Here is a 23370-nt window from a genome sequence, read left to right on the forward strand (position 1 = left end):
GTGATATTGTTCACCCATCCACATGATAATCTATACCCCTAACAAGGCATACCTTAAGGATGTGGTGCTGCGGTTGCGTCCACCTTCTGCACTCCGGTGAAACCCTGAAAATGGTGTTGTAAGGGTTGCTTCGACGCTTTGCACTATGGTCTTGAGAGATAGATAGAGGAGGGGCGGTGGTCTCTTGAGAGAGGAACCGATATGGGAGGGGTGGTTGTCTCTTGAGAGAGAGATAAAGGAGGGGCGGTGGTCTCTTGAGAGAGAGATCGAGTCTCAAGAGATAGATAGAGGAGGGTGGTGGTCTCTTGAGAGAGAAGAAAAAATGGCACGATAGAGAAGGTAGAAGGGAGACGTGATTGAAATGATGGATGGGGGTTTTATCAAGGCATGAAGAGGGAGGGGCATGAGTGAGAGAGATTTTGAAAAGATTTTCATGATGGCTTCATTAAATGAAGCAATCATGTAATATATAGACAGATTGGGTCGTATGGGTTTGATCGAGTCCGATCAGTGTTCAGATTTCAGACCCAATTCGATAATATTAAATTTAATATCAGTAAGACCCAAGTCGATAATATTAATATTTAAATATTAATATTTTATTTTATTATTATCTAATATTTTATCAAAAATATTACATATTATAATACACTACCGGGTCGTATGGGTTTGATCGGGTCGGATCAGTTCTCAGACCCACTTTGATAAATTAGATTTAATACTAGTATGACCCAGATCGATAATATTATAATATTTAAATATTAATATTTTATTTTAGTATTATTATATTTTATCAAATATATTACATATTATAATACACTATTGGGTCGTATGGGTTTGATCAGGTCAAATTAGTTCTCATACCCAATTCGATCAATTAGATTTAATATTAGTAAGACCCAAATCGATAATATTATAATATTTCAATATTAATATTTTATTTTATTATTATATTATATTTTATCAAATATGTTACATATTACAATACACTACCGAGTCGTATGGGTTTGATCGGGTCAGATTAGTAAGTCTGTAGGGGAGCTACCGGATTGTGGACTATGGAGTAGCGATTCACTCTATCCATGGGTGTCCAAGCCACATGACCTACAATTAGTGTATGAGACACTATACCAGTGGACTATAATTACAGTGTCATATTTCCCATCATCTATTGTACACTTTAGGTCTCTAGGGGAGCTAACCCGACTGTGGACTATGGAGTAGTGATCCACTCTATCCATGGTTGTCCAAGCCACATGAACTACACTTGGTGTATGGGACACCATACTAGTGGACTGTAATTACAGTGTCATATTTGCCATCGTCTATTGTACACTTTTGGTCTGTAGGGGAGCTAACCGGGCTGTGGACTATGGAATAGTGATCCACTCTATTCATGGGGTGTCCAAGCCACATGAACTACAATTGGTGTATGGGACACCATATCAGTGGACTGTAATTACAGTGTTATATTTCCCATCGTCTATTGTACACTTCAGGTCTGTAGGGGAGCTACCGGACTATCTTTACATTCCACGATCCCTTACTATAGTGTAGAGCACATTTATTGTAATCCTAGACCTGTAGAATCCCTAAGCCTTGGAGAGTCTTGAATACCTTTACATTCCATGATCCCTTACTACAGACTAGAGCTACCGGACTACTTTTATAAAGGGCTCGTAGGGGCCAACATGGTTAGCCTTAACATTCCAATATTAAATAGAAATCAGCGTGGGATAGATATACTTGTAAACAACGTGGCATAAAACACGTCATTAGGAGCATTTAATTTGTTAAATGCTCAATATTTTCCCAACTTTAGATATAAAACCAAAGCTTAATATGTTATTATCATTGTTTCACGGTTCACCATAGGGACTACAATTTTAGGTGGACTTGGTGACCATAACAAAACTTGGTGGTACATCAGCACATCACCACAAGTTGCTAATTATTAACTATGGGATCTTATCAAGTTTTCTGTTATTATTAACTATAAGTTATGGGTTATTATAATGGTTGGAACTTGAAACACAATAAATGCTCATCATTATCCCACTAAACAATAAGCTTTAGTTTGGTTGTTGTGGATTATTATCCATGGTCCATCACCTCACCACAGGGACTATTGATTTTAGGTGGACCCATAGCCGTCAATAAATGTGTGGTATGGCAATTTTATAACTCACACGTGAATGGCCATAAAAGGTAAACGGTAAAGGGTAAGGGTAAAATCACAATATTCGTCATTATTAAGTTTTTAATGCAAAAATCTCATGCAATCTCTCAATTTTTACCTCTTCCTCTCTCTCTCTTTACGTGGATGGTAATTTCTCCCTCTCCCTTTCCCTCTCTTTAGGTGGATGGCTCTTGAGCCTGCCACATGTATCACAATTTGAAGGTGTACAATCTCTCTTTCACCCCCTCTCAACATTTTCACCCCCTCTCAACAGCTCCCTTGCATCTCTCTCATCAACAAATCCTTCTCTCTCACAACCTCTGTCCTCTCTCGCCCTCTCTCTCTTGCCTCTCGCCACCACCTATCTCTCTCCCTATGGCAAAATACATCGACCTACCTGTTTTCTGCCCCATTTTACAGAGAGCTTATGAAAAATACGGCTTCCACTTCAATGACATTATCATGTTTCCATGTGATATGTAATACAACAATATAAATGTTATATATAATATTAAATTAATATAATAATTATATAAGATATATGATATTTATTATAATATGAGAATGATTATATATTATATAATATAGAAATATAAATATTATATATAATGTTTATTTAAAACTTGTACGTGAATTTATGAAGGACTCATAGGGCCTAATATGATTAACCTTAACTTTCCAATATTAAATAGAAACTAGAATGGGATACCGATACCGTCCAATTTCATTAAAGCAAAAAAGAACCATAGCACGGAGAGAGACACCTGTAATGGAATTCTGTTTACTAAATTAGTATAATAGGAAAATGCGCACGCACGTCAAGTACATTCTCACATGCATTGATGGTAAGGCCTACTCATTTTCATAACCTTTTCTCCTGGTTCTCATGACTTAAATGGTTGAAGCCTACAAAAGGCAAGCAACGCTCACTATGAACTTATAAGGCCTAATCATTTTCATTACCTTTTCTCCTCATTCTCGTATCTTAAATGATTGAAGCCTACAAATGGCAAGCTAGAGTATTACTATTAGTAGTCTGACACTTCGTTTTTTCACAACCTTTTCTCTTCATTCTCGTAACTTAAAAATTGAAGCCTACAAATGGCAAGCTCCAGTATGGTTAATGATTTACTCTCAACGCAAGGACTATTCATGCCATCAAAAAATTCGATGACATGGTCAATCGTAATCATGAGCATTTAATATTTTCCCAACTTTAGAATCTTATTGGGTTGTCATGGTTCATACTCACCATAGGACTACAATTTTAGGTGGACCCAGTGACGATCACAAAATTGGTGGACATCATCTTGAGTTGGTTACTATTAACTATGCTATCTTATCAAGTTGTTTATTATTAACTATGGGTTACATGTAGGATTACTATTTTTAGTGGTACGGCAACACAATAAATGCATATCATTATCTCACTTTTCAAATCATTATCCTACCTTTTCAAAAGTGTGTGAAAGTGTGAATTAGGTTATTGGATTCGAACAACTAAGTCGAGTTTGGTTGTTATGGATTATTATGCATGGTCCATCACCTCACCATAAGGGCCATTGATGTTTGGTGGACCGCCCCGTCAATAATTTTGTGGTGGATGGCAATAAAAACATATTTTAATGATCTTGAGTATAAAGGTTATGTACAAGTCTCGATTAATAGAATGTTAAAATATATTTACCCAATCATAATCGCCTATGTCGATTAATACAATGTTAAAATATATTTACCCAAACATAATCGCCTATGTCGGTAAGGGTAAAATATCATTAAAGGTCAAATCGAAAAAATCCATAGGTCATTATTAAGTTTTATATGAAAGAATCTCATAAAATATTATCTTGCTAGTACAATATCCCAATTTATCAAATCCCACTCATTGTCTCCCTCTCTCTTTCCCTTCCCTCGCCCTCTCTCTCTACGTGAATGGCTTTTAAACCTACCACGTGCGTCACTATTAAATCTATGATGTACCGTGGCCTCTACCCTATCACCCTCTCTCTCTCTCTCCCCCAAAACTACTTTAAGTTGTAGAGGAAAAACTAGATTTGGGACTACCCTGCCCCTCACAAACTCCTTCAGAGATTCATAGACTCAGAAAAATCATCAATATTTGCTTTAAAGGATTTGATTCTTATTGAGGAGAAAAAATGATGAATTGTTTATCATTTCTTCCGTTCCATTTTGTTCTCTATTGATGTTACTCTTTGATATTAATTGGAGACAAATTTCAAAATCAGAGGGAACAATGTTTTCACTGGATTTGTAGAATCCATCACTAGCTGGTTTTCTTTTGCAAGTAAATTGCTAGTCCATGTATCAATTTGCGCCTTTGTGTTCTTGAAAGTTTTTTACTTGTACCCACTTTCCTTAATTTTTCATGGGTCATCTACCATGTATTTGCTCATGACATTTCTTGAAATTTCTTTCTTATAATTCTTAGCAACCGCTCTCTATTCTCTCTTTCCCTCGTCCCCTATGCTAATCTCTCTCTACTTTCTCTCTCTACCCCTTGCCAATCTTTTTCACTCACCCCCTTGCTATGCTTCTTCCATTTTTTTATATGTCCTCTCTCTCTCAATGGACTTTCTCTTGCTTCTTCCATTTTTTTTATATAACCTATCCCTCTCAATGGACTTTCTCTCTCTTTTACTGGGTTGCTTTCATGGAGGGAGAAACTAAAAGCAGATAAAATGCAAAGAAAAATAGAAAACCTCTAATAAATAAATGGACTTTCAATCTCAGTCTCCTATTGTCTCGAACAAAACATCTAATAAATAAATTCACAAGAACCACTTATACTGGTCCCAACATCATCAAGACCAGCAATCATTACGGGGGAACCCAATATCACATTGACAATCACACTATCATGGTTGAAGGGAAGTCCACCGTGTAAGCAATAGATCACACTACCTTGGTTGAAGGGAAGGCCATCTGTAAGCGTTAGTGCTCTCTTGACCTAGTGCGCAGTCCACATTTTGATGAAATAAGCCAAGGATGCATTTATATGCAATCTCTCGGTGGATTACGTCCCACACTTAATAGTACACTTCATTTTTTATTGGTCAATACTTGCATTAAATGAGTAAAAGAAAATTGCATGATGTAACTTGTATATAGTCCAATTTCAACTCCAAAAATCTGATGCTCTTGTGTCGTGGGGACTCGGGATTGCTTCTCCTAAACTAAGAAAATGGTTTCAAAGATAAATGCTGTTCTCAAAAATAAAATTTATTATGAGAAAATCATTGTGCAAAACAATCATACACTGTTATGTGCCAACTCATAAATGAGCGAGAAGATGTGAAATATTTAATTATGAATTACTATAAGATTCTTGCAATCTCTTTGTGGAATACATTTCACAATTATTGAGTGTTCAATAGTTATGAAAAAGATGAGTAAAAAATATTTGCATCTTCCATCTTTTGATTAGGTGAAAAAGAACACGTATACGATCATTGCTTGTAACTTGTGATTAGGTGTCCCTGTCGAGATAATTTGATGATTTGGTCTAGTAGGGAGTAGGGACTGCTTCTCTTAAACAAATAAATAAAAAGGAATTCACATAAAACACATCTTCTCCTAAACAAAAAATTATTATTAAAAAAACTCAGTGCAAAAGTAACAAACCGAGTTGTATACTTTTTAATGAGGGTAAAGATGTGGATTACTTAGTTTTAACTCTTAACTCTAAATAACTCTTAATGACCACATGGCCACGTCCACTTAGTTCCAAAAAATTATATTCCAGAAAAATCTAAACTTCAAATGGTCAGATAGTTATTAAGTTATAACCGCCTTTGTTATTTGAAAAGACATCACGGTCATGTTTAATAGTTAGTAGCTTAGTACTTTAAAACTCTTAAATATTTAAATTTGATAGTTCGTTCTCTTGAAGGGGTACGTTGGTGTTCCAGTGTTAACTTTGCCAACCGCGTTATCTCTCAAATGATACACTAACACGTGTTGATGCCACCATCTTTCCTTCACGTACAACATGCTGCCTTGTAGTTGCGATAATGCTTATAGGCCCTATACCACACACTGCACAACATGCCGCCATGTAGCTGCGACAATGCCTATGGGCCCTATACCACATACTGTGATAGCTTGAGCTTGAGAAAACCCAAACTCTTCTAATGTCTAAAGTCTAAACAATCTAGTGACACCTGACACTTCCTAAATGGTATTGCAGTACTCCTAATGTCTAAAAATTCTACCCAGTGACACCTGACCAACTCACTCTTCAATACTTCAGAAACTTGATTCCAAATATGTAGGAACCACGATTCTACACAACAACATATCTATGTACCACATATGTCAGAAACTGGAATCAAGTGATGCCGGAAACTCAATTGCGCAATTGTAAATCTCGATCTCAAACCAGCATGGATCTCTTATCCACATAGTTTAGAAACTTTATTCCAAATATGTTACAAACACGATTCCTTAGATGATTGACACTCGATTCCTAATATATTAGAAGCATGATTCCATAAATGATGGAAACTCTATCCCACGTACAACGGAAACTCGATACCACGTATATTGGAAACTCGATTCTGTGTATATCAGAAACTCGATTTCGCATATATCGAAAACTCGATTCCGTGTATTTGTGAAACTTAACACTTGGAGTGTTGAACACAAGGGGATGGGAATCTCGATTCCAAGGAGGTCGGAATCTCGATTCCATATGTGGATGAAACTTAGACTTATTCCGATTGATACTCGATTCTTGAAAATTAGGAATCTCATTCCCAACGATTCCTATTGTACAGACACTGATTCCTACAACAGGGAACTTCTGGCCAGGGGCGATTCGGCGATTCTGGTTCCTGAAACGATTCGGGTTCCTAAGCGTTTCCAACAACTGTGGTCCCACCTTATGAATTCGATCCCGTGATTCCTCTAAGGAGTCTTAGAGGGAGTTGAGTTTAGAGAAATAGGGATCTCGCTCTCTATAAAGTGGGATCTCGGTTTACATGCTTGTAGAAACCCTCCAAGGAGAGGAGCTATACTAATAATTGAACTACTGCTCCTCTCCTTGATATTATAGATTCATTTATTTAGAATATGTAAATTGTGCATATCGAATCGCACTATACTTGAATTATGGTATTAAAAAACTATGTTTTGGTATCATTGTAAGATAATTTATGATATTATTAAACTGTATTATTGTAGTAAATTGGAGTACTATTGGCACTAAGCGAAGGTGTATGATAATGGATCAAGCGGGCATTGGTGTGATCCTAATTTTATCATATACTATTAATTGATCTCCTCTTATGTATAGTGGAGCTTAGATCCCCCCAAGTCAAAAGCTTGATCCCAGTGACTTGGGTTCTCGTTCCCTGGTATGCTAGGTTCTATCTCCTTAACTTGTTCGATGCATGGACGTCGATCCTAATCCCAGGGACATTCCACCCTAAGGCGGTTCGGCGTTCCCTGAATCGATCCCGCTCCCGAACCCTCTCTTGCCTTCAAACAACTAAGAAATGAATACATTTGGAAAAACTTAGGTTTGGCTCCAATACGTGATAAGATGAGAGAAAGTAGACTTAGGTGGGTTAGCTATGTGCAACGGAAACCCTGTACAACACTTGCTAGAAGGTGTGAGTTGGGTGGAAGGCTCAAAAAGAGCAAGGGGTAGGCCCAAAAGGACATGGTTGAAAGTAGTGAGAAAATATATAGCGAATTATGGCCTCACTGAAAGTATGGCCCTTGATAGAGAATGACTGACTAGGATTCCTGTAGCTGATAATTGGAAAAAGGCTATGATGTTGTTGACGAACATGACATAAATCATTCTTTTTCTTCCTCCAGGTACGAGGACTTAGGCCAATTGATCTGTTGAAATCAACATGGTGAACATTGTATTTGTAACATCAATCCATAGATTTTATTTGCAGGAATTAGAAACTAGAAATCTTGCGCCTGGTGATTGTGAATTTGGGGTTGTGTGAAGCTTGTAGACTAGTGAGAGTGGGATTGTGGGTTTTCATTAAGAATTTGCCTTAGGGGCTTCATATCTCTTTAAAGATTAGGAGTCTGTTTGGGAAGACCTCTAATGCTGATGTTTTCGTGCTCTATTTTGTTTAAGGGGTAGTCTCAACTCTCTTGAGTGAGAATTTTTTTGTTTTTTTGAATATGTTAAAACTCTCTTGAGCGAGAAACTTACAGGGCACTATGTGGTAGATTAAGCTGTTGAAAGGTTGTGCATAGTAAAGAGGAATTGGAGCTCCTGGGAAGGTTCTTTATAGCCTTTTTCTTGGACAATTGTTTTTTTTACTTAATATTGTAATTGTTTACTATTTCATTTTCTTCATAAGTAATAGTTAATTTAAATAAAGGACGCATGGAAATTGAAAAATAATCATTATCTTTTGCTTGATATGTAATACTTACTTTAAATACATAGGATACATGCAGTATAGAAGAAGCATATTGACGATAGTGGAATGAACTAATAAAGTCACATGACCCAAGTGTGTCACTTGTTGCATTGATATTTGCTGATCGTCAATCACATTGTTCACCTTCTTATGTTCCATTAAAAATATTGACAGATGCTCATTTCCAAGAGATTTGAATCTTTTCCCCAAAAGGCTGCCATATTAGGTTGGGTTTTTGTTGTAGCTCCAAAAGTAATTTCGCCATAATATTAATGTAAGCAATGTTCAAAAAGACGGACTCGGGCGCCTAGGCGATTTGGGTGCCTTGCCGCTTTGGCAGGCACCCAGAGACAAGGCGCCCTCACCAACATCAAACCCCCCCCCCCCCCATCCCAAACATAAAAAACAAGGGAGTACAAACATAACATACTTACGGATGAGACAATTATAGGGAGATTTAGGGCAATTTAGGGCAATTTTAGAGCCTTAGGGAGATTTAGGGCAATGTTAGAGCCCCAAACTCCTCGTGATCATGAAATAGACGAAAACATAATAGTACAACATTACAATACTTCAATGAGTACGATCACATAACAATTTACGGATGAGATAATCATACAAGTCTCAAAGAGATTGTAACTTGTAAGACATTAAAATGCTTGAAATCCCAAATGTCATTGAAGGAAACTAGAAATCCATACTAGAAACGAATACGACTTAAATGAATAACTGAATATGTAAAACATTTTAAGATCTTAGTTTGACTTTCACATAAGACTTAACCCATTAAAATATCACATAATCAATTATTATCAAATAAACTAAAACAAAAAAAAAAGAATATCAAAATAAGGCACATTGTACAAAAAAGGAATCAACTATTCATAAAAGAATATGATATATGCCCAATTTCATCGCCCAAGTGAGAAAAAATTCAATTAATCACCAGAAAAATCAATCTTTTAACTACAAACATATAAATATATCGTAAAAGAAAAAAAGTAAAAGAGAAAACACATGATTCATAACATAATGTGTTGTAGCAAAATAAAATCAAAACCCTATTTCAAATATGATAATACTTTAAAATGTCAAAATCAAATCGATGTCAGTGCAAATCTCGTCTATTGGGTCGCCAAAAGTTTTCAAAATCAACTAATAGAAGCTCCAAATCTGCCCACGAACTATTGCCTTTGTTTTGGGAAGAAATCAAAAAAATAAAAAATTTATCGATTTTTCTGTAAATCACAAAATAGTGGTTTTTGGGGGATTTTTCTCACTCTTAAGGCCACAGATTTTCTATTGGGGTTTAAAATACCGCCTAAATCATTTTCCCCCCTTTTAGAGGGGAAAATTGCATTTTTTACCCTCACCTAGGGTTTTTTTCCGCCCACTCGCAAGTTATCATGAGGCGGTGCCTAGGTGAGCTCCTAGACAATAGTGCCTAGGCAGCGCCTTGATTGCCTCGGGAGGTGCCCTGAGACAGGGCGCATAATGACCACACTTAGACTACGGCTAGGTGTTTTTAAATTTTTTCGCCAAGGCAGCCGCCGAGGTGGTTGGGCTGCCGAATTTTCGAACATTGAATGTAAGCATTGCAAATTTTATTGGTACCCTAATCATGCGTGCTCGGATTTTTTTGTGGTTCTGTTTATTATCTCTCTGGATAGCATGGCTGGCCCAGTTGGCCCTACCCTAGAGAGTAGGGAAGGGCTGAGTTGGAGTAATGGCCTTGAGGGCTGGCCCAGACCTGGCCCTTTTTTCTTTATTTTTCTTTGATTCTATTTGGCCCGTCCCGGCCCTAATAAAGCTAGGGCCGGCCAAGGCCGAGCCTAGGCTGACCCAATGGTAACTAGGGCCGGGCTATGGCTACAGCTAGGGCTAGGGGTGGCTTGGCCAGCTGCCACCCTAACTCTGTGCAGTGTGGCTATTGTGTTAACGTGATTCATGACTTGGCTGGTTTGTCTTTGCTCACAGGGAAGAGAGGATTTTGTGGATATGCTGGCACAAATTGGGTTCTCTCGTGCTCATTAGAACTATGGGTTCTAATTCCAGTTATTTATTACTTCTCTCTTTAAAGTTTGTATGTCTACTCCGTACTCTGCCCTTCGCTCTTGAGTGAGTCACCTTAGATGATTTCGCTCGGCTCTTTGCGCACTTGTCTCCTGCATGTGACCCTATACCTAGAATATACCACGTAACTTTTTCTAAAAGTTTGTATTTGGTGGATGTTCTTTTGGGTACACTCTGCATGGATCCTTTGAAACCGGTCATAATTGATTGGACTACCCCATTTGCCAAGTTGATTCATGCATGTTGTGTAATCAGTGTTCAACTCTTAGTGGCCAACTTGCCAAAACCAAGCTAATTGACCAAGTTGAATAATTAACTTGGAAAACTGGCAAGTTGTTCAACTTCTTTATGGGCAAAGTATGTGTCTTTAATGGGAGTCAAAGCCAGCTCATCACCTAAGCCTATCACCACATTGTCAACTCATCAGAAGGGACCATTTATATTTCAAATCAATGAGGAAACTTATATATAAGAAAAAAATCAGATACATTGGATTTTTATATTCATGAAACTTGTCCATGGGGTGAGTCGAGTTGAGTCTAAATTTTTGAGTTCAAGACGAGCTTTTAAACCATGAATTGCATTATGCGATGTTGCCTTGACCAGTGTTCACGGACTCTACCAAGTCCACTCGGACTCGGTTGAGTAACTCGTCCTCGGCCTATGGCTGAGGCGAGTCCCTATGAACAACTTCCCTAGTTGAAAACCAAAAATTAGAAATCATAAATTCTATTTAAAATACTATAATATGAGTTAGAAATATATTTTTATATGATTTTTATGTTTTTATGACGATGTGGGGACTCTACGTATTAATTGCCCTATTTTATTTTATTTTATTTTATTTTATTTTTTCATTTTTTTCATTTTTTTCATTTTTTGAAATACTTTAGGGTATAAATCAAAATTTTCGATAATCATCATCATCATCGCCCAAGCATTATCCTAACTATTTGAGTTTAGCTACTCGAATCCTGTTCCGCCATTCTACTCTATTTAGGGCCCTACCTTTAGTCTGACCATAAGTCATCGTATCTTTTTTACTACTTCCATCCATATCCCTTGGGGCCTTTTTCTTTCCCTTTTAGAGCCTTCTACTTGAACTAAATCACTCTTCCCAACTGGTGTTGTTCTAGGTTGACGTTACACATGGCCAAACCACCTTGGTCTCCTTTCCCTCATTTTATCATCTATTGGAGGCTGCTACCCTTAAGTTATCTTGAATGTATTCAATCCGTATTCTATCATTCCTCGTCTTTCTACTTATCCATCTCTACATCCTCATTTCAACCATATTCGTTCTCTGAATATATTGTTTTTTGACGGGTCTTACAGTTGTCTTATAGAACTTCCCCTTCAGTTTCATTAATATGAGGTGATCACATAAGACTCAAGAAGCACATCTCCATTTCGTCGAACTATCTCCGATTCTATGAGCAACAACTTCTTCAATCACTCCTTTCTCATGGATTATCGATCTAAGGTATCGAAAATAATCTCTTTTAGGTACTTCTTGGCCATCAATCTTAACTGATTATTCGTTTATGCTCCTATTATTAGTAAACTTGCATTTCATATATTCTGTCTTAGTCCAGTTGATTTTAAAATCTTTAGATTCTAAAGCATCTTTGCAGAATGGTAGACTAGGATTTGTGTAGCTGACCCCAATTAGTTGGGAAAAGGCTCTAATGATGATGAGATTCTAAAGCATCATTTATTTATTTTTTAAATTTTTATTACTTATTTTGGTTTCTGTTGATTTTAAATTATTTTTAACAATTTATTTTGCATTTTTTTTGAGTTTTTGGGCATGTTTTGTTGCTGTACAGGACTCGACGGCAAAGTCAATTTTCAAAACATTGGCCATGACCTTTAAGTGACTTGACTGGAAATTTCACTTTGTGGACTTGTTTAGTAACTGAAAATTTCACTTTGTGGAAAAGAGCAATTAAATACTTTTTACTTTTCCATGCTAAGAATAACTTCATGATCATAGTGCATATCCCCTTAACTGGGATTTTTATGCAATTGAATTATGTGTCAGTATTATTGTTGAATTCATCCATGGTGGGTATATGAGAATATGCTTATGTTTTATAGAGCATAGTCGATAATTAGATCTTAGTTATGTACGAATCAATTCTTCACTCATTTTTAATGACAGGTCTTGCAAGCTTTAAGAAGGTTGAAAGGGACTTCAGATACTACAACCAAGCGTGGAAAAATGTCAGCAGACGTAAAAGCTGTTTTTGACCAACTCACAGAGGATTCTGTTAAGCTGATGGACAACGGTGATTACAGTTAAGTGTATACCAAGGACTATAACATTAGAAGAATCTTAGGTATCCAAAAAAAAAAAATAGTTAGAAAATACTTCAGGTGGACTTCACAGGAAGCTGATATACCATTATTCTACATTGAAGTTTGAGTTTTCTCTTTCAAAATGTTTATTATAGTTAACAGATAAGCCATTTTTACCTTTCCTGCATAATTTATTCTACATATTCTGTGGTTTTTATGCTTAGTGCATGTCTTTTATCTTTTAAGTTTTGTAACAGCAGTGCAAAATGGTTTTGATTGCCTATATCAATATTAGCAAACTAGGACTCGTTTTATAACTCTTCATGGGCCTGGAGAGAGTCAGCTTGGCGAGTCTTGAGTGCAATTGCAGAGTTTTCCTAGTTCGGTGAGTTGCCCTGAAAATTTTTGAGAAAATGGAAAAAATAAGAAAAAATAAGACGAGCAAGAAAAAAGAAGAAAAGAAACATGTATGCAAAATGGAAAGTAATACAAATCGATGTTATTGGCGTACATAATATTACAATTTTAAAAAACTGACGTAAGAAAAAATTAGATGAGCAAAAAAATGAAGAAAAGAAACATGTATGCAACATGGAAAGTAATACAAATCGATGTTATTGGCTTACATAATGTTACAATTTTAAAAATTGACGCAAGTTTTTAGGTAAATAGTGTTTCAATTTTCAAAATCTTGCAGATCTGTGATTTTGAGTTGTTTTTTGTGAGAAATAAGCCTATGACTCGATAAAGAACTTGAAAATAGGGGTAGGTAACAAATTTCAACCACGATTGAGCCAAAGGTTGTGAAGAGATCACAAGTTTTTGAACTTGACCAAATCCTATTTAAAAAATTTCAATCTCTTTAAGTCTAAGAAATCAGATTTTTTCCCCCTCGAATCTCATCTATTGAATTGATAGATCATACAGAAACAACCCTACAGTTAGAATTGTGCTTGATTCAATCAATGGTTTAGGAGAAATGGGCAAAAAGGGGGTTCGATTTTACGCTCCTTGTAGACTCAAAATTTTGTCAGACTTGATAAGTCAGATAGACGAGTCTATTAGAAACTGGAAGTCTTTGACAAGTTGTGTGAGTTACTATAATAACTCAGGTTGTTAGGTGCGCAGCACCCCCCTGCCTGAGTGGGGGTGGTTCCAGGCTCCGCAGGTGCAAGCTCAAGTAACTCGGGCAAGTTTGAGTGGACTCACCTGAGTTTTCCAATGCTGCTTTATATAATGAAGTTCTGTCATGTCATATTTTTGCAGATGTGTATCATGACAAACGGGAAACATTTGAGCGGGAAGCAGGTGTGCGACTTAGATACTTCTCAATATTTACCCTGAAGCAATTGTTTTTCATTATCTTATTTACTTCTGTCCTAGTTACTATGTTGGCTTTGCAAATAAGCAGTAGAATATTGCTGTAACTTGCTTGAATGGTAGTACTTCCTCTATCTTTATTGTATTTTAAATTTTCTAACTGTGTAACAACCAAACCTGATCTGTCTATTGTAATAAATATCTAACATTTTCCCCATGATGGTAGTTCCGCACCATTGTTACAATGTTGGCTTCAAAAATGGGCAGGAGTGTTCATATAGCCTGCTAGATTAAGGGACTTCGTTGCGGTTTAAATCCCAAAGCTTGAAAAGTTACCGTCTCTGATTGATTTGTTTATCAAATCTTTGTCATGATCCTCCTTTTGTTATAATGGGCATATTCCTTCTATAGTTTTGATAAGTATAAAACAAGAACAGTTTCTTAGTGACAACTATTAATTCAACTTTTGGATTGCAGTATAGACATATTCTTTGTCATTCTTTGTAAATATGTCGCTTTTCTGCATCTGTTAGCAACAGAAATTATGTGGGTTGCGTGCATGCCAAAGCATGTGTAGTTGTTGAATGCTTCAAAACATTACCACTTAATATCATGTTAAGATGCAAAAATATACATGATGTAGACTCATATAAGATACAGTCTGACATATCCAAAAGAGGAAAAACAAAAAAGAAGAGAAAAGAAAATGTGGAGAAGCATTTCAAACCAAGAATGATCTTTGGTGCTGAGCTCAAAGAATACATCTTGCCTTCAATCTTGGACTTCTAGCGGGAATGAGTAATTTCTCTATGCTCAGGTCGTTTTATATGAGTGAGAGGGCAAGTGAGACTTCCTTGGAACTAACATGTGGCGAAACCTGTTGGACCTTGTGCCATAATGTTTAGTTTGTCTTTCAATAGTTGCTCATGACCCTGGACTTCTTTTTGAAAAGGACCCTAGCCCAACATTGTTGAGTCAAAGCCAACATTTGTATGATCTTTTAATTGTCTGCATGTCTTCATGCATTCTCTCAATGTTTTTCCATTGGTCATCAAGTATTTTCTTAAAAGAGGTGTGCTAAGATGATTTAACACTTTGTTGATCGTCAAAGGCCAAAGAATAGTTACAGACTGATGCTGTTCACTGCTTTCATGTATAAAATTGGAAAACGTGCCAAGCACCCTTTTAGCCTTTGCTACACTATGATTAACTTGAATTGGATAAACACGCACGCACACACAGAAAAAGAAAAGCACATTCACACACACATGCAACAAAATGTGTGTGCAAGCTCGATTTTGTTTTCGTGTGTGTGCATGTGTGTGAGTGTGTGTATGTGCGTCTGCATGCCATGCATGTGCGAGGCAAATATACCATGCTCTCTAGGAAGGAAACTGTAGTGTGTTGGAGCTTTTTCTTTTCTTTTTGTTGTGTTTTTTTTGTGTTGGGGGTGAGGGTGTTGGTGGATTGGGAGCTTGTGGGTTAAAATGGCCTTTGATCATCCGGAGTGGGGAGGGATTGGTGAAAATACCTTAAAAATGCCTACATACCTTTGAAATGTTGAGGGAGACTCCAGAAGCTGATCTGTGGGTAGCTGCACCATTTCTTATGTCCTTCCACTGAGTGTTGAAACTTAAAACTACATAACTTGAGATCTTTATTGCTTTTATGGTGTTTGGTGGTTGTTGTTTGGCTTCCTTCTTTTGTGATAACTCTTTCTTCTGCCATTTCTTTCTGGTCTGTTTTGCATTACTGGTCTATCTAGGGTCTCTTTTAGATGTCTACTGTTGCTATTTGGAAAGGATTAGTTGTTCTTCGAACTACAATAGTGCTATATGTAGACCTGTATGGTTTTCTTGGAGAACAGATCCTTAACATCCTGGTCTTTATGTGGAAAACTTCTATGAGTTCTTTGCTACGTGAAGATTTCATCTCTGCCTTCATTTGATTCAGAGGGATATGAGCGCTTGGGCTCTGCAAGGGAAGGTTCGTCTGCAAATGATAGAATTGGTTCTGTTGATGCTCTGGAGACAGATGGTATTCTTTCCACTGGAGATGAACTTGGAGTTGGCTCTGCAGTCTCAGCTTCAGCTCCTGAGGATGCGGGAATGCCTACTACCCAAGTTGCATCCAAAGATGATGGTGATACATTCGATATGTTTGGGGATGATGATGAAACCAATGCCAGAACAAACCCTACTGCAAATGACGTTAACTCAACTTCTGGGTCCACTCCTGGGGAATCTTTAACTGGAACAGAGAACCCTTTAGTGTCTTATAACTTGGAGCAAAATGGTAGTCCTGTTTCTGAAGTAGGTGAGTCCTTGACTGACAATTATTCTTCAGTGTTAATGGTACTTGCATGTAAATTCGATGGTGATTCAGTGTGACTACATTACAGGTGAAGGGCCTGAGACAGACTATGTGTATGATGAATCATCTGGGTATGCACATTTATTATCAAATTTTCTTGAGCTCACACGTATTGCCTACTTGTTTATTTTTATTTTTCCGTAGTTGATTATTTGTTTAGATTATTTAAACATGTATTTCTTGATGTGTGAATATCAAACAAATGATCTAGTCAAATAATCATTTGATGCCATCATGGTTTCATATATAAATTTATCTTTTAGTTGACTGTGTCATGCATATGTCTTTTAGCTTTTGTTGTTGCAAGATCTGCTGTACATCTGTTTTATGATTGTGAATGAGTTAAGAGTCTTGTCCACCATTTTCAAGTGAGTGCTTTATTAGTTGCCTTTAACCAGTGATTAAAATGTTAGTGACTCGAGCTTGGACTTGCCGGAGTCACTTGGACCTGGCAGGGTGCCCAATCTGGATAAAAACCTTGAAACTTGGGCGAGTCTCACTAAGTTGCAAACCCTCTGTGTATTTTTCAGAGACTTGACCGAGTTGGACAACCAACTCGGTTAAGTCATTGGCTGACTTGGGCTTGGAACCCTGCCTAGTCCGAGCCTGAGTCCAGGTTTTTAATCAAGATGATTTTACTGAGTGATACTTTTTGTTTTATCAGTCATTGATTGCCTTACCTGGATGTTAACACTTGACTTATAGTTATACAAAATCATAGAGATTCTTTAGCAACGATTACAATACTGGAAATGAGAATCCAATTGCTTGTACCATAGGCGCCGAAAAGAAAAAGAGAACCCAATTGCTTGGACCATAGGTGCAGTAAACTTCCATGTAGGCATATAACTCACCATTAAAAAGAATCGTATATGGGCAGGTAACTCCCCAATTAAAAAAAAAAAAAAAAAAACAGAGGAAGAAAGGGACTTGTTTGTTGGTGGATACCTCTTTTTCCTGGGTAATATGATTGGAAACTAGGACAAAATGTAGCTTCTCAATTGTGGGACATGTTGGTCGCTGCGTTGCATGAACATCTGCCTTGCGTCTTGTTCACACTTCTTTGTCTTCTACTATATGGGGTTTCCCTGATTTTTCTTGCACTTTTCCCAGGTTAGCCACATGTCTCTCTAATATATTTTCTTGCCTAGATTTTCAAGCGTGAACTATCTCCCTTGCATTTCACCTGTCTAGGCGCGCAGGAACCCGTCTAGGCGGCCGCCCAGCGCCCAGATGCGGAAAATAGTTTCAGTAGGGGCATTTTTGGTCATTTTTTTATACGAAAGGGTTGAATTTATTTTTCTTAGGTTTATTTGTAACCTAAAACATATTAGAGACCATTTTAGCAGTGAGGAAACACACCCACTTCCATCAAGTTCTCTTTGACAAGTTGCACGAACTCTGGTTGGGCTTGGATCAATCTTTTGAGCATCAATCAGATTTGACTTAGCACCTGAACTAGGTAGAATGCATCATCTCTCCTTAAGCTGAACTTCAGCGCATATGACTTCCTACAGTTATGTTAGCGGCCATTGTAGTTAATCCTTTTGAACTATCTTTTATCTCTAGCCCCGTCAACAATAATTTGTTACCCAATTTATGGTATCCCCAATTAGGTTTTCAACCCACCAACTTCTCTCTTCTCATCCTATGGTTCTCTGATTCAACACATCCTAAAACCGACTAGGAGACATGCAAGAGACAATACTATTTCTTTATTGGAACCGTCCTAAATACCCATGAACCAGGCATGCCAAATGGATTCTTATGCCTTACCTGAGGATCCTAGAGATTGCATGGCTTTTAGATGGAAGCCCATTCCCTCCATGATAAAGAGATGGAATAATACATTTTCATTGATATCCTCCTTGCTACTACTAACTACTCTTCATGAGTTCATTTAGAAATTAAATAAGTGGTGGCCTTGGTGTTGCTGATAATTTGTAGTGAGAATCTTGTCCCATGCCACAACTTACATTAATGCAAACACACTTAGAGGCATTGGTACACTCCTGACTAGGTAATGCAGGATAAACTATAATTTTGGAGCGGGAGCATGGTGGGGAATATGAGATTGTTGCTTGCTATAAGCTCCTTGCATAGGGATTGCCAATACAAATATATAAGTAAATAAATGCTACAAAAAAAAAAAGTAAGTGAAGGTGTTTGTTTTTTTTGGGTGAGTCAGTGGGGAGAGGACCCCTACCCTTGAAAGGAATTGAGCCTAGGATGTAGCGTTGCAAATCATCAAGCGCTAACCAATTAAGCTCGGGCTCTTTTTGATGCTCAGGTTCTCTTTCTATAGAATGACACCTCTTAAAATCGAAAATATATCTTGTAAAGCATTTTGTAGTCCCCACAATAAAGATTGTCAAAAGGAGAGATGGGCCTCTTCATCAACAACTTTAGTAGAAAGAGTTCCTGAGAAAATAGGGAATACGTTCTGAAAAGAAGGGAGCTTATTGGGAATGAGTTTCATCTTAAGGAACCATGTTCCTGGAGCGGGAGTACCACCTCAGATGGAAGATCCCATCAACTATGGATTCAACCATATGTTGTTCAAAGGGAATTGTAGAAAGATGTGAACGACAGTACCGCGTTGTTCATACAGATTCTTAACCTGATCTGCCATCATCTCCTTCTTGAGTACATTTGATGAAGCAATATCCCTAGGTAACCGAACTTCTCTTCCTTTAGATTCCTCCTAAATTTCAAGCCACCCACCTCCCTCAAACACTGTGTCACCCTGTCCACCTTGTTCGTATTTGCATTTGCTAGGGTTGCAAATCAGACTACCAATGGACTTCAGTCTTCATGCCATATGTCGTCTGCCCACGCTATCTCATCCGAACCCCAGTACCATCCCTTGCCAAAGTCTACCCCCAGAGAACATGGCTCTACTGAACTTCAGCTTCCTCTAGATACCTCTTATTGCATCTAAGATATTTATATTTTTTTCCTTAACTGCCTAGTGCCCATGCTTCTTTACGCGTTTGGCCTACACGGAATCCTCGTACATACTTTATTATTTTAATCTTGTACTAGCTCCCTTAACCTATTGTGCCCTCAGGTTCCTTAGTGATTCTTGATAGAAAATCATATCCTCGCCTACAATGATCTTCCTCCACAGATGCCTTGCAAGCACTTTTGCTAAGAATTATATGTCACCACCACTACATCTTTGCATAAAGTTCTTATGTAGGCCCTAAAGGTTTTTATATTGCCACCAGTACATAAAATGGACATTTGATGATAGAACCAATGACGTGAATTCTCCGATGGTGATCTCACAGTGTGTCAAGTTTTTGAATCAACCTCCATGATGGTAGACACCCTGCTTGAAATTTTGGCTAAGGGAATTCCAAAAATCTTTAATTCTGAACCATAGAACCACACTAATCTAGTATACAATGGCGTGTAGTCCAAAACCCTTTGGAAACATTAGAATCATAACCTAAACTGAGTCAAAATGACACTGGATCAACAATCAGACCTATCATAGAGGATCCAACACAGACTAGAATGAAATTGGACCAAAAGAGGATTTGAGACGTGATGCACGTCGCTAGGCCCAGAGGGCTCTGTGATGCTAAGTGCCACCTTTAGTTTGTAGTTCTAGAAAAATCGGGAAAATTCCAGAAAAGTAGGAATTTTTTATCTTGAAACTTTTGGAACTTTCTAGAACGTTTTGACTCCAGTTTTGACCCAATCTAAACCTAGGAATTCTAATAATAAAAGGGATATAAATGCCTTAATTTCATAAATCATAACCTAAATTCTATAGAAAACCTTAGGAAAATAACCTAAAATTCCTGGAAAAATCTTAGGAAAATAACCCAAACCTTGGAAAACTCTTAGGAATTAGACAACCAAAAATTCTAGGGAAATCCTTGGGAAATACTCCAAAAATCCCTTAAGCTAGAGTAATACCCTTGAAACCCTAGAATTAGGAAAAACTCTAAAAAGAAACCCTAGGAGATCTAAACCATAATTACCTACAATTTTAATATCTCCAATTCAAAACCCTAGGAAATCATCTTTAGGAAATCACATTCAACCATTTCTTTAAGAAAAAGAGAAGGCACCAAAAGTGTAAAATTAACCTGCGGTTCTGATATGGGTCCCAACTCTAAGTTTCTTTTCCTCTTTCTTTAGTTTAATTTTCAGTTCTTCTATTTTTCTTTGTTTTCGTTTCTTGTTTTCTTGGTTTATTTTTTGGGATTTGTGCGATTTCAATCTGGGGCTACCTGTGGTTCTCAGAAAGGGCTATCTTTCGAGATTAGGATCTGTCTTTGAACCATAATTTGACTGACCCCACGTTATCTCTACTGAATTTAATTATTTAAGTTGAAAGCATGAACCAGAGAGGGTTTCATATGAAATTCTTCCAGATTTTGACTGTAAACCATGATGCTAGTAATGAATCATTAGATAGAGGTGCCATTTAGATGTGTGAGAGGGCATATAATTCTAGGAAAAGACCAAGGTCGCACCTGGTGAATTACTTTCTTTTCCCTGAAAAGGCTCACTCTGTTGGCTGATAATGGTCTTTATCTTTTGCACTTTGAAGTTGAGATTCTTTTTTTTTTTTTTTTTTGAGTAAAGAGAGATTCCTTTGTTTTATTTTGTTGTAAAACTAGATGGTGGGAAAATTCTAGGAGTGTAATTCAGTCAACTCTGACTACTGGGACCCTTTTCTCTCTCTAGAAAACCAGAGAAGTGAACGAACGTAGGGAATACCGCCTTTTCCCCTCTGACCCCAAAAACTAAGAAAACTGAAACTGAGTTTTTATAGATTAAAAAATCCTCAATTTTGTTCAACTTACATAACGAACCTGCTCTGTTCCCCCCAGCGGCTTGACGCAAGCACACTCTTCTCTTTGGCACTCTTAAAACAGACCCTCATTTCATAAGCTCATCTCTTTCACCCTCTGTGCAGGACTTATACTTTACTGCATATTAAATTAGCGATTTGGGTTTCTTTGTTTTGCATTCTTTCACCTTGTTTATCCACCCAACTTTCTGTTTCTCTCTGGAACTCTTGTGTTATGTTTTTTATCATTTTCTGGTGTCTATTTTGAAGTTTCGCTTTACACTTTATGATGAAACCTCATAAGTGTTTTCTTATATTTTTTTATTTTTTTTTTTAGGAGTTTACTATTTTTGTGATTATAATATGTGTTTTGCTCTGTTTCTAATTATAATGCAAACTTGAAAACGTATAATATATTTGTGGCTATGTTTGGCTTTTACAGAGCAATTTAAAAACATTACTCTATGTTTACCTATATTTCTAATTTTTAATGCAGAATTGAAAGTTTATAATATAATCACCCAACTTTCTCCTCTTCATTAGGCAGCTGCCCCAGCGGCCCAGGCCGTTGGGCCGCCTCCATCTTCTTGGAGATTGCATGTGATTCATTCTCTTTCCTCTAATTACAACTGCATATTATAAAAGGAGTGAAGAACACAATTTGGATTTTCAGGGAAAGAATGTTAAAAGGGGGGATGGGCTTGGGTTTTGAGAATGTGAGAGGAGATAAGAACTGGATTTGTGAGAGAGAGAGAGAGCGAGAGAGAGAGGAAATTGGGGGGGGGGGGGGGGGGGGGGGGTTAGAACAAACAAGAGAAAAAGGTGATAAAAGGGTCAAACTAATGTACTGTGTGGAGTGGAGGGGCAAACTCAAAAAGAACACTTCAAGAGGTCCAATTCTTAAAAAGACTATATTAGAAGGTCTTTTTATTGGAAAACCCTAAACTCAATCATCTATAGTCAATGATGAACCATTCATATGAACTATTCCCTGCTCAAGTCTGTTGATGTCCAATTGAGAGAGAATTTTAGTTCATCTCTTAGGGTACGTGCAACATACTATTTGTCTGCTGCATGTGCCATAACATATGATTCCAATCAATAATTTATAGTCGAATACTTTGGGAAGGTATCCCAATAACTACATTTTTGGTATATGTTTTATTGTAGACACTTGGGCATCTTGTCAGTGATGAATGGTGGAGATTAACTTCCCTGGGTGAATGTTAATCTCTCTCTCTCTCTTCCTCCCTCCCTCCCTCTCTCCTCCCCCTCCCCCCTTTCTTCCCTTTTGTCTCTCCCTTTCTTTTTTCTCTCCCTTTCCTTCTCTCTTTCTCCCACTCACTCTCGTTTTCCCCCTTGGTTTTTAGCTGTGCATATGTTTATGTAGGTCAGTAGATTCAACTCCGAATTTCTAACTGTAAATAACACTTTCTTGCCAATCTCCATTGCGTGCTGTTTTACTATAGGTAGAGCTGATGTGATGGTGAATGACAAAGAATTACAAAAATGAATATAAACAATTAATTACAAAAAGTTGTTCGCCATTTCTCTATTCTGCTCTCTACCTTGTGAACCTCACACTGTTGGGTCCACTGGTCTCTCTAATATATTATTTTCATCAGTGAAAATATTGGTTTCTTTTCATTTGTTTATTTCAGGTTTTTGTTTTCCAAAACACTTATGTATAATTACTCATTTGACTTACACGAGTTTTCATTAATTTGAAATGATCTATTTTACCTTGTTGCCAGAACTTGGAGGTGCTGTTTTTAATTTTGCATCTTCATGGAATAACTTCTAAAGAAAACTATGTTCTAGTTATCTGTGGAATTTGCCCTTCTGATGGGCTCTGCCTCATTTTTTGATAAATAAGCACATCAATTTTTTGTTGATTA

The 23370-nt window shown here is 37.2% G+C and overlaps 1 protein-coding gene across 10 annotated transcripts in view; it reads left to right on the forward strand.

Annotated features, from left to right (window-relative positions):
• The window catches only part of LOC18423823 (CD2-binding protein-like protein), a 39989-nt gene that overhangs the window by 11083 nt on the left and 5536 nt on the right, over positions 1-23370 (forward strand). For 2 of the 10 annotated variants that reach the window (XM_020675380.2, XM_088865134.1), the window contains exons 6-10: positions 10570-10675; positions 12830-12965; positions 14233-14274; positions 16240-16602; positions 16688-16730. In XM_020675380.2, coding sequence (XP_020531039.1) covers positions 10570-10675; positions 12830-12965; positions 14233-14274; positions 16240-16602; positions 16688-16730 — 690 coding nt within the window. The remainder of the gene's footprint in view (positions 1-10569; positions 10676-12829; positions 12966-14232; positions 14275-16239; positions 16603-16687; positions 16731-23370) is intronic. The other 8 variants (XM_088865136.1, XM_088865139.1, XM_088865133.1 and 5 more) reach the window with 5 other exon arrangements.

The sequence above is a fragment of the Amborella trichopoda genome, chromosome 4, assembly GCF_054954075.1.
Source record: "Amborella trichopoda isolate Santa Cruz 75 chromosome 4, AtrichopodaSantaCruz75HAP2 v2.0, whole genome shotgun sequence".
Lineage (NCBI taxonomy): Eukaryota > Viridiplantae > Streptophyta > Magnoliopsida > Amborellales > Amborellaceae > Amborella > Amborella trichopoda.